This window comes from Daphnia magna, unplaced genomic scaffold (genome assembly GCF_020631705.1).
Source record: "Daphnia magna isolate NIES unplaced genomic scaffold, ASM2063170v1.1 Dm_contigs259, whole genome shotgun sequence".
NCBI lineage: Eukaryota > Metazoa > Arthropoda > Branchiopoda > Diplostraca > Daphniidae > Daphnia > Daphnia magna.
In genome coordinates this window covers 1-13411 of record NW_025533208.1, presented here as the reverse complement: position 1 = coordinate 13411, position 13411 = coordinate 1, and the positions used below count along the sequence as shown (strand labels likewise).

The 13411-nt window shown below is 40.7% G+C and overlaps 1 protein-coding gene across 1 annotated transcript; it reads left to right on the top strand.

Moving 5' to 3' along the window:
• Positions 1-392: 392 nt before the first annotated feature.
• Positions 393-1560, top strand: LOC123468001. Its single transcript, XM_045167682.1, has one exon. The coding sequence runs from the start codon at positions 609-611 to the stop codon at positions 1548-1550; it is 942 nt and encodes a 313-aa protein (XP_045023617.1). The 5' UTR covers positions 393-608; the 3' UTR covers positions 1551-1560.
• Positions 1561-13411: the final 11851 nt, after the last annotated feature.

Sequence of the window (13411 nt, the reverse complement as noted above, 5' to 3'; positions counted from 1 at the left end):
TCGGGGAAACAAGCAAGGGCGAATGTACTCGAACGTTCGGCCTTGCTTTGTAGTAAATGGTTAAGGGTATCTTCTTCTTTTGTAGAAACAAGCAAGGGCGGATGTACTCGTACAACCGACCTTGCTCAGTAATAAGTCATACGGGTTATTTCGATTGTTCGTAGAGACAGCAAGGGCGAAAGCACTCGATGATTCAACCTTGCTGTTCACCTACCATAAATAGGCGGTGTGGTGTCTCTTGAATGGAATGTTCTTACTTGACGTCTTACCGTGTGGACGTCCTAATACACTCGTGTTACACATCACCCCCAAGTGTAACAAATGGTGGAGATGCAGCATTACTAAGGAGACAAGGCAAGGAAGTTTATCTTATAGTATTATTCATTGTCAGAGGCGAAAATCGTTTAGGGGCTCTACCACAAGCGGTTTAACCAACGGGTTGTGCCAAATCTTAAATTGTTGGATACGGAGCCACGTTTTCGGCTGACAGTGGGGAAGACTATTTGGTTTCTATTAGCTTTCTCTCAAGGAAATCGTTTATTGCTGTGACAAGATTTTGAGGTATTGTAATGCAGAAAGACATTAATCATTTTTTTTGCCGGAGGTAAATGAGAAAGTCATCGAATCGACGTTGGCCTAGTTGTCCAAGGGATCCGAGCAGACGTTTACACCCTTTGCCTCCATCTACGCGCCCGGTACCGGAACAGCATCTGGAAGGAAAAACTGTTGAGCCGGACAGCACAGAGGACGTAGTGGGAAGTGGGCAGCGGATAATCCAGGCTGAAAAAAGGTTGGAGAGTACTGCGAAAGATCTTGAAGAATCTTACGTAGACAAGAGTATTGAGGCAGGTAAAGAAGGTAGCGAAAAAAGTGAAGACGACGAGTTGGAGAGTACTGCGAAAGATCTTGAAGAATCTAACGTAGACAAGAGTATTGACGACGCACACGAAAGTAGCGAAGAAAGCGAAGAAGAGGAAAACGGGGATAGCACTGACGAGGAGCAGTTATTTGCAGATACCGATAGTGATTCAGGTACTGGCATTATGCCTCCTCAGATAAAGTTTTTGAGTCCCAAGGTCTTTAAGGCAACGCCGGAAGATGACGCCTTCGACTGGCTTGAGCGTTACGAGTCAACGGGAGCGTACAATCAATGGGGCGATACGGAGCTAAGGGCGAATTTCAGCATGTATCTGGATGGAGCGGCAATAAAATGGTACCTGTGCTCCACACTTCCGACGGAGTGGCGTGATTTACCCATACGACCGGGGGTTGGCCTCAACGCAGCTGATCTTCCGGCAGTAACTGGAGTCAGAACACTGTTTTTGAAAGAATTTCAGCAACAAAACTACAAGCTGTTCCAGGAAACACGCTTGCGGAACCGGGTTCAAGGTATCGAAGAAGCGACAACTAACTACTATTACGATGTTATTGATCTTTGTAGGGTGGTGGATCCAACAATGGCGGAAGCCACCAAAGTCGACTATCTTTTTGGGGGATTACGGCCCTCGTTGGTCGAAAAAATTGTACCCGTTACAACCCAAAACAGGTGAAGAATTTTTAGAGGCGGCGAAACGGTTTACTGATGCCAAGCTCTTGGCCAATAGACGAAACTGGCCGGACGCGGTGCTCGGGGTGGCAGCAACCAGAGTGGCGGATGTTCCAATTGATTTCATTCGGACCCTTCCAAAACCAGCTCCAACTGTGGCTGATACGGAATTATGGAAAGTAATTAAAGAACTGCAAGGTGCGGTAGAAAGTTTGAAGATTCAAGCAACTCCACCTCCGAAGAGACCAGGAAACGAGAAGACAGTTACGTGGGGAGAGTCGGAGAGAATCTACAGAAACAATAACGGAGTACTCAAATGCTACTGTTGTAACGGAACGGGGCACATGGCCCGGAATTGTTGGGAAAATCCGCAATCTGCTCGTTTCCGACAACGATCCTACTCAGGTCCTCCTGGCCCACAGAGAGGGCCGTTGGGTCCTCCCGCGCCAATCAACATCGTGTCTCAGCTAGCCGAGACGACTGCAGATTCATCAACACAGGAGGAGATAAAGGAGCAACCTATCCTTAGACTAGATTTCAGCAAGCTGATCAGAGAAGAAGTCACTTGTGGAACACGGCAAGTAATGGCAGTCGTCGACACAGGGGCAGCACTGACAGTTATATCACCGGAGCTGCTACGTGCATCCCAGTTTGTGCTGCGTCCATGGGACGGACTGCGGGTGGTGATGGCTAATGGAGAACAAGCAACGTTGATGGGAGCAGCCACCATTTCGGTCAACCACAAAATGGGAACAGCAACTGGCGAAGCGGTGGTATTTGGGATGGACGGAATTGATTTGATTTTGGGCAATGATTTCCTGAAACAGTATGGCAAAGTACAAATTGATTATCGAGAGCCGAAGGCCTCAATTACTTTTGGAGATCAGCCTCTTGCAGCCATTACATCGCAGCGGACAGATCACCAAACACGGTCGGTTAAATTGATTACCAACGCTGATGTAACAATCCCTTCTTTCTCAGTGGCAAATGTGATGACAGTAGCGCCAGCTTTACAGGCGGAGAACTTTTGTTTCGAACCATCAGGAAAACTTCTACAAACCAAGGGAGTGTCGGTGGGACACGCGTTACTGGCAGCCAAAGTGGATTTCACCCCGTTGGCAAATTTAACGTCGACTAGCGTGTGGATTCCAAAAGGGACGACATTGGGAGTCATCAGTGGCTACGACGGAGAAGTGCTGAGCTGTGGCCTAACGACAAAAGAAGAGAACTCCCCAATGACCAGACCACCAACAAAGGAAGAAGTGAATCAGCGGAGGAGACTCATAGACGACCTCAAAAAACAAGTAAATCATGGCATTCCGAAAGACAAACGTGAAAAAATGTTCCAATTGCTAGAAGAAAATTTGGAATGTTTTGCGGCAAACGCTTCGGAAGTAGGCCGCTGCAACATATCTGAACATAACATTGAAACGGGAGATTCCCCGCCAATCCATCAGGCCCCGTATGCCAGCGCGTGGAAGGCTAGAACCATCGTGAACGAACAAGTAAAAAGTTTGGAAGAGGCGGGAATTATCGAAATTTCGGACAGCTCGTGGTCCGCACCGGTGGTGCTAATCAGAAAGAAGGATGGAACATGGAGATTCTGTGTCGATTACAGAAAGCTGAATTCAGTCACGGTACGGGATGTTTATCCTCTACCAAGAATTGCGGATGTGCTGAGCCGATTGGAAGGAGCAGAATTTTTTTCCATCCTCGACTTACAAGCCGGATATCATCAGATTCCGGTGAGAGACGAGGACCGTCACAAGACTGCCTTTATTACGGCTGATGGGTTGTACCAGTTCAAGGTACTCCCATTTGGCCTATCGAACGGTCCCAGTTCATTCCAGCGGTCCATGGATATTATACTGGCCGGACTTCGATGGACAGCGTGTCTCGTCTACTTGGATGATGTTATAGTGTACTCGTCAACAATCGACCTCCATGTCGAACGACTAAGGTTGGTATTGGAGAGTCTAAAGAAAGCGGGCCTTAAGTTGAAGGTGTCCAAATGTCATTTTGCGGAAACCAGTTTGAAAGTATTAGGTCATGTAGTGGATGCGGATGGTATTCGTCCAGACCCGGACAAATTAGCAGCGGTAAAGGAGTTCCCACCGTGCAACGAAGGAAAGACGGTGGCTCTTAAAGTGAAGAAAGTACAGAGCTATCTTGGCCTGTGCTCTTATTATCGTCCACACATCAAAGATTTTTCTATAATTGCACGCCCGTTAATTTTGTTAACCAAAAAGGATGCAGTGTTTGATTGGGGTCCTGACCAGGAGTCCAGCTTCAACACACTGAAGCAAGCGCTGCTTGCAGCCCCAGTCCTGGCTCATCCGAATTATGACCTACCAATGGAAATCATTCCCGATGCCTGTGGCTACGGCATTGGTGCGGTATTGGCACAACGAGTGGAAGGGCAAGAACATCCGTTGGCCTATGCCAGCCGCCTGTTAAGCAGCTCCGAAATAAACTACAGCATCACCGAGAAAGAATGCCTGGCCTTGGTTTGGGCCTTAAAAAAATTTAAAGGTTATGTATGGGGATGCAAGATCGTGGTAGTTACAGACCACCAGGCGCTGTGTTGGTTGTTAACCAAACGAGATCTCGCTGGACGGCTAGCCCGTTGGAGCTTGTCGATACAGGAGTATGACATCGAAATCCGGTATAGAAGCGGAAAACTCCATGACAACGCAGATTGCCTCTCGCGATGCCCTTTACCCGTGACCGAAGACCAAGAAGAAGATCGCTGTGTGGCCATTGGACTTGTGGGGAGTGGCAGATCGGTGGATTTTGGACCGGAGGAAGAATTCGTTGCGGAGCAGCGTCGGGTCCCGCGGTGGCGTCGTCTGATGGACCAGTTGGAAGCAGGTCGTGCAACGTTAAAAAACTTCTGTCTATTCAATGGGCGACTATGCTTACAGACCATTAAAAACGGTAAACAGTATCGTCGCCTGTGCGTCCCACGTTCCTTTCGGGAACGCGTCGTAAAGGCATACCATGACGACTTGATATCAGGGCATATGGGAGTTCGACGCACCCTAACGAAAATTGCTAATCGATTCTTTTGGGAGCGTTTGGCGATTGATGTTACGAATTATGTGCAATCATGTCCTAATTGCCAGGGTCGAAAAGGAGTGAACAAACGGCCAGCCGGTTTCCTGCAGTGTATTCAGGTGGCACGTCCATTTCAAAAGGTGGGAATCGACCTCTTAGGTCCGTTTCCAATGTCCAACACCGGAAATAAGATGATCATCGTTGCTGTTGACTACTTAACGAAGTGGGTGGAACTACGGGCCATGCCCAACGGAAAGGCGGATATGGTGGCAACATTTTTCGTTGAACAAATTGTGCTGCGTCATGGAGCACCGGAATCCATCATTTCGGATCAAGGGAAATGTTTTATAGCTGAGCTTACCCAAGAAGTCATGAAGAATCTTGGAACCAACCACAAGACAACGTCAAGTTACCATCCACAGGCAAACGGATTGGTTGAGCGAATGAATCACACCTTGGCGGCTATGCTCTCAATGTATGTCAGCGCGGACCATAGAGACTGGGACGAGGCATTACCTTACGTGTGTTTTGCTTACAACACGGCGCGGCAGGAATCTACGGGATATTCACCATTTTTTTTGCTTTACGGGCGTGAACCAATGTTACCTATTGATTTGGAATTAGGTGCGGATGCCAACCCTCGGCTGGTTACGTCGGGAACGGCTCCGGATTATGCAACCCAGGTTGTGACCGAATTGGCGAAGGCTCGAGCATTGGTGCACACGCGATTGGGAGTCGCCCAGGACAACCAGCGACGAGAGTATGACAGTCGCCACAGAGAGCTTCAATTTCAAGTAGGAGATCAAGTCCTGGTGTACAAACCCTTTCGAAAAGTAAAACGAGCAGAAAAATTGCTTCATCGCTGGCAAGGACCGTTCAAAGTGATCCGACAGACAACTCCCGTGAACTACGAAGTGAAGTTAAGTTCCGGATCAAGAAAATCGGAGATTGTGCACGTCGTAAAAATGAAACTTTTTCACGACTTGGTCGAACGAGGTCCAAATTTGAATACGGAATCCACAGAGGCGACACGTGAGACACCTCTACCAAACGCCCCTCAACCACCTGTGAGGATTCATCGGGAGACGGGTACGGATAATGGAAACCACGGTGAGAGGGCTGCAGTTTTATCCGACAACAGCGTCCATCCAGTACCGTCATCTGGGGGAGTTCGTCAGCCAGAGACAGCAAGCAGGCCGGCCCGCCTCCCCACAAGGATACAGCCGGCTCGTCGAGCTGGTCGACCGAATCGTTACCTCGCTTTGTTGCTGCCTTACACAATTTGTGTATTGACCTTTCTCGGGTCAGTCAATGTAGATGCGTTGCTTGTCCGAGACACCGTGATTTTCAATGAAAAACCGGGTGTCGCGTTCGGAGAATCATTCTGGACAGTCATAACAGACCTCGATATACGACCGGCAGAGGCAGTGGTTCAGACATTGAAAGTGAGGCTGAAGGAGTACGCGGACATGGCCGTTAAGTGCCGTCAAACAGGAAATCAACAAGGTGCATCGGCGGCCAAAAAACTTGATGTCAAGTGTCATTGGTTTGAACGTGAATTAAATCAATCCGAACATCGACTAGCAACTTTTCGGGACGCCATTGGTTCTCCTTCCAAACAACGTCGAGCGGTGATCGATGGCGGCGGATCAGCGTTAAAGTGGCTGTTCGGAGTAGCCACCCAGGCTGATCTCGCTGGATTGAATAAGAAGATCACCGGCCTTACACACCGGGAAAATGAAATAGTCCATTTGATGGACCAGCAGGCAACTGTAGTGAACGAATCACTTTGGGAGATCCGGACAAATACCAAGCTGATCCAGGAGTTGGAAGGGCAAACGGCGGAACTAACAAAGAATTACAAAAATTTGCTTGGTCGAATGGCAGAGCGTCAAGCTTACATGATCGAGTATTTCGATTTTTTCATCAATCTAGACACAGCATTCGAGTCGATGGAAGCGAGCCTGCAGTGGCTTCGAGACTTGGCAGACGCTCTTGACGAAGGGTTGGCCCTCTTGGCAAACGGCCGATTAGCGCCTCAGATATTTCCACCTGCTCAAATGGCTTCGGTGTTGAAAGCAGTTAATCGACAACTACCCTTGGGTTGGGCAGTATCGAGTGAAGAATTATGGGTGACCTATCGTGAAGCTACGGTGACGGTGGCAGCGGTGGAGGGACGTTTTCGTCTCTTTATCAAAATTCCGATCTACGATCACGCACAGCAGTATACCCTGTTTGAAATTTTCAGTTTACCACGAGCAACAGACAATGGCACCCATGGAGTGGCGATCGGGGACCTACCGAATTTTCTGGCCGTTTCCACAGATTTGGAGACCTTTATTGAACTTTCGACTGCCGACGTTCGGGGTTGCAAACAATTGGAACGATTAATTTGTAATTTTCATACAGGTTTAGGAAAACGGGGAGCACGGAAATCCTGTGCGATTTCGTTATTCACCAATGACGCCAACCGTAAGCTAACGCAATGCAGACAACAATTTAAAGAATGGAAAGGATCCGAAGTAGCTTATCTTGGAGAGAATCGCTGGGTGTTCTCAGCCGTTACAGCTCATGAGGTGGTGTTCTCATGTCCGATCGGTAGCAGCCAAGGGCCCCCGCAATCATTGTTGCTGCCTCCGTTTGGGATTTTTGATGTCCCTCCTGGATGTACGGCTCGAACGGAAGACTGGGTCTTCCCCGCCAGTTTAGACGGACGATTGGAGGCCTCGTTAGATCCTCTGGTGGCACCCACGCTGGCCGCAGTGGGGTTTAATGTAACAACGTTCAAATCGGTCGCCATCATTGAGCTCCCGAAGGTGAATGCCACATCAATTAATTTCATCAGCGACCTACTGCGCCGAAACGACGGTGCTCGTGCGTCGTCTGAAATGACAGGATTCCAGATTCAAGAGTTAATGAAGAAGACGACCGAAGAATTTCAGCTGTCGGAGCCAAGATATCCGTTTGAACTTCTGATCATGTTACTATTACTAGTGGTGGCAACAACTTATCTCAGTTACCAAACTGTTTGGCTGAGAGGCCGTATGAGGGCCCACGAACAATTAGATGTTCAAGACGATCACTTCCTACCGCACCTCGAACAGGTGGCGGAGGTTTGACACGACATTTCCTTTGTTTTTTTAAATGCTTCTTTTGGGGTGTTTGTTTGGAATTTTTTGTTTTCGGGATTTTTTGTTTGTTCTTTATTTTGGTGTGTTGTGGTTTTCTGATTTAGGGTTTTAATACTTTTTGGGGGTTACCGTTCTGGGGGTTTTATTTTTATCAAGCAGTCGGGGGCGACCGCCTTCACGAGGGGGGATCTGTCACGTGGAGATCACGTGACATACGCGTGAGACACACCACACACTCACCTCCTTCTTGGAAACAAGCAAGGGCGAATGTACGAGTACATTCGACCTTGTTTTGTCTGAATGTTGCGGTAGCATCACAGGACGCTTGCACCTTGTCTAACGCTTCGGGGAAACAAGCAAGGGCGAATGTACTCGAACGTTCGGCCTTGCTTTGTAGTAAATGGTTAAGGGTATCTTCTTCTTTTGTAGAAACAAGCAAGGGCGGATGTACTCGTACAACCGACCTTGCTCAGTAATAAGTCATACGGGTTATTTCGATTGTTCGTAGAGACAGCAAGGGCGAAAGCACTCGATGATTCAACCTTGCTGTTCACCTACCATAAATAGGCGGTGTAGTGTCTCTTGAATGGAATGTTCTTACTTGACGTCTTACCGTGTGGACGTCCTAATACACTCGTGTTACACATCACCCCCAAGTGTAACAATATACTTGTATTCAATGTGAATACACTGTTATACCATGAGTTTTTACTTCTATATGTAAACTGCATGGAATATACTTGTATTCAATGTGAATACACTGTTATACCATGAGTTTTTACTTCTATATGTAAACAGCATCAAATATACTTGTATTCAATGTGAATACACTGTTATACCATGAGTTTTTACTTCTATATGTATACTGCATCAAATATGCTTGTATTCAATGTGAATACACTGTTATACCATGAGTTTTTACTTCTATAGGTAAACTGCATGGAATATACTTGTTTTCAATGTGAATACACTGTTATACCATGAGTTTTTACTTCTATATGTAAACAGCATCAAACATACTTGTATTCAATGTGAATACACTGTTATACCATGAGTTTTTACTTCCTTATGTAAACTGCATGGAATATACTTGTATTCAATGTGAATACACTGTTATACCATGAGTTTTTACTTCAATATGTAAACTGCATGGAATATACTTGTATTCAATGTGAATACACTGTTATACCATTAGTTTTTACTTCTATATGTAAACAGCATCCAATATACTTGTATTCAATGTGAATACACTGTTATAAAATGAGTTTTTACTTCTATATGTAAACAGCATCAAACATACTTGCATTCAATGTGAATACACTGTTATACCATGAGTTTTTACTTCCATATGTAAACTGCATGGAATATACTTGTATTCAATGTGAATACACTGTTATACCATGAGTTTTTACTTCCATATATGTAAACTGCATGGAATATACTTGTATTCAATGTGAATACACTGTTATACCATGAGTTTTTACTTCTATATGTAAACAGCATCAAATATACTTGTATTCAATGTGAATACACTGTTATACCATGAGTTTTTACTTCTATATGTATACTGCATCAAATATACTTGTATTCAATGTGAATACACTGTTATACCATGAGTTTTTACTTCTATATGTAAACTGCATGGAATATACTTGTATTCAATGTGAATACACTGTTATACCACGAGTTTTTACTTCTATATGTAAACTGCATGGCATATACTTGTATTCAATGTGAATACACTGTTATACCATGAGTTTTTCTTTTTATATGTAAACTGCATGGAATATACTTGTATTCAATGTGAATACACTGTTATACCATGAGTTTTTACTTCTATATGTAAACAGCATCAAATATACTTGTATTCAATGTGAATACACTGTTATACCATGAGTTTTTACTTCTATATGTAAACAGCATCAAATATACTTGTATTCAATGTGAATACACTGTTATACCATGAGTTTTTACTTCTATATGTAAACTGCATCAAATATACTTGTATTCAATGTGAATACACTGTTATACCATGAGTTTTTACTTCTATATGTAAACTGCATGGAATATACATGTATTCAATGTGAATACACTGTTATACCATGAGTTTTTACTTCTATATGTAAACAGCATCAAATATACTTGTATTCAATGTGAATACACTGTTATACCATGAGTTTTTACTTCTATATGTAAACTGCATCAAATATACTTGTATTCAATGTGAATACACTGTTATACCATGAGTTTTTACTTCTATATGTAAACTGCATCAAATATACTTGTATTCAATGTGAATACACTGTTATACCATGAGTTTTTACTTCTATTGGTAAACTGCATGGAATATACTTGTATTCAATGTGAATACACTGTTATACCATGAGTTTTTACTTCTATATGTAAACAGCATCAAATATACTTGTATTCAATGTGAATACACTGTTATACCATGAGTTTTTACTTCCTTATGTAAACTGCATGGAATATACTTGTATTCAATGTGAATACACTGTTATACCATGAGTTTTTACTTCTATATGTAAACTGCATGGAATATAAACTTGTATTCAATGTGAATACACTGTTATACCATGAGTTTTTACTTCTATATGTAAACTGCATGGAATATACTTGTATTCAATGTGAATACACTGTTATACCATGAGTTTTTACTTCTATATGTAAACTGCATGGAATATACTTGTATTCAATGTGAATACACTGTTATACCATGAGTTTTTACTTCTATATGTAAACAGCATCAAATATACTTGTATTCAATGTGAATACACTGTTATACCATGAGTTTTTACTTCTATATGTATACTGCATCAAATATACTTGTATTCAATGTGAATACACTGTTATACCATGAGTTTTTACTTCTATATGTAAACTGCATGGAATATACTTGTATTCAATGTGAATACACTGTTATACCATGAGTTTTTACTTCTATATGTAAACTGCATGGAATATACTTGTATTCAATGTGAATACACTGTTATACCATGAGTTTTTACTTCTATATGTAAACTGCATGGAATATACTTGTATTCAATGTGAATACACTGTTATACCATGAGTTTTTACTTCTATATGTAAACAGCATCAAATATACTTGTATTCAATGTGAATACACTGTTATACCATGAGTTTTTACTTCTATATGTATACTGCATCAAATATACTTGTATTCAATGTGAATACACTGTTATACCATGAGTTTTTACTTCTATAGGTAAACTGCATGGAATATACTTGTTTTCAATGTGAATACACTGTTATACCATGAGTTTTTACTTCTATATGTAAACAGCATCAAATATACTTGTATTCAATGTGAATACACTGTTATACCATGAGTTTTTACTTCTTATATGTAAACTGCATGGAATATACTTGTATTCAATGTGAATACACTGTTATACCATGAGTTTTTACTTCTAATATGTAAACTGCATGGAATATACTTGTATTCAATGTGAATACACTGTTATACCATGAGTTTTTACTTCTATATGTAAACAGCATCAAATATACTTGTATTCAATGTGAATACACTGTTATACAATGAGTTTTTACTTCTATATGTAAACAGCATCAAATATACTTGTATTCAATGTGAATACACTGTTATACCATGAGTTTTTACTTCTATATGTAAACTGCATGGAATATACTTGTATTCAATGTGAATACACTGTTATACCATGAGTTTTTACTTCTATATGTAAACTGCATGGAATATACTTGTATTCAATGTGAATACACTGTTATACCATGAGTTTTTACTTCTATATGTAAACAGCATCAAATATACTTGTATTCAATGTGAATACACTGTTATACCATGAGTTTTTACTTCTATATGTAAACTGCATCAAATATACTTGTATTCAATGTGAATACACTGTTATACCATGAGTTTTTACTTCTATATGTAAACTGCATGGAATATACTTGTATTCAATGTGAATACACTGTTATACCATGAGTTTTTACTTCTATATGTAAACTGCCTGGAATATACTTGTATTCAATGTGAATACACTGTTATACCATGAGTTTTTACTTCTATATGTAAACTGCATGGAATATACTTGTATTCAATGTGAATACACTGTTATACCATGAGTTTTTACTTCTATATGTAAACAGCATCAAATATACTTGTATTCAATGTGAATACACTGTTATACCATGAGTTTTTACTTCTATATGTAAACAGCATCAAATATACTTGTATTCAATGTGAATACACTGTTATACCATGAGTTTTTACTTCTATATGTAAACTGCATCAAATATACTTGTATTCAATGTGAATACACTGTTATACCATGAGTTTTTACTTCTATATGTAAACTGCATGGAATATACTTGTATTCAATGTGAATACACTGTTATACCATGAGTTTTTACTTCTATATGTAAACAGCATCAAATATACTTGTATTCAATGTGAATACACTGTTATACCATGAGTTTTTACTTCTATATGTAAACTGCATCAAATATACTTGTATTCAATGTGAATACACTGTTATACCATGAGGTTTTTACTTCTATATGTAAACTGCATCAAATATACTTGTATTCAATGTGAATACACTGTTATACCATGAGTTTTTACTTCTATATGTAAACTGCATGGAATATACTTGTATTCAATGTGAATACACTGTTATACCATGAGTTTTTACTTCTATATGTAAACAGCATCAAATATACTTGTATTCAATGTGAATACACTGTTATACCATGAGTTTTTACTTCCTTATGTAAACTGCATGGAATATACTTGTATTCAATGTGAATACACTGTTATACCATGAGTTTTTACTTCTATATGTAAACTGCATGGAATATACTTGTATTCAATGTGAATACACTGTTATACCATGAGTTTTTACTTCTATATGTAAACTGCATGGAATATACTTGTATTCAATGTGAATACACTGTTATACCATGAGTTTTTACTTCTATATGTAAACTGCATGGAATATACTTGTATTCAATGTGAATACACTGTTATACCATGAGTTTTTACTTCTATATGTAAACAGCATCAAATATACTTGTATTCAATGTGAATACACTGTTATACCATGAGTTTTTACTTCTATATGTAAACTGCATCAAATATACTTGTATTCAATGTGAATACACTGTTATACCATGAGTTTTAACTTCTATATGTAAACTGCATGGAATATACTTGTATTCAATGTGAATACACTGTTATACCATGAGTTTTTACTTCTATATATAAACTGCATGGAATATACTTGTATTCAATGTGAATACACTGTTATACCATGAGTTTTTACTTCTATATGTAAACTGCATGGAATATACTTGTATTCAATGTGAATACACTGTTATACCATGAGTTTTTACTTCTATATGTAAACAGCATCAAATATACTTGTATTCAATGTGAATACACTGTTATACCATGAGTTTTTACTTCTATATGTAAACTGCATCAAATATGCTTGTATTCAATGTGAATACACTGTTATACCATGAGTTTTTACTTCTATAGGTAAACTGCATGGAATATACTTGTATTCAATGTGAATACACTGTTATACGATGAGTTTTTACTTCTATATGTAAACAGCATCAAACATACTTGTATTCAATGTGAATACACTGTTATACA

What these genes read in the sequence shown, in the direction of transcription:
- LOC123468001 (XM_045167682.1), top strand. Translation starts at nt 609, where the DNA reads ATGAGAAAGTCATCGAATCGACGTTGGCCTAGTTGTCCAAGGGATCCG.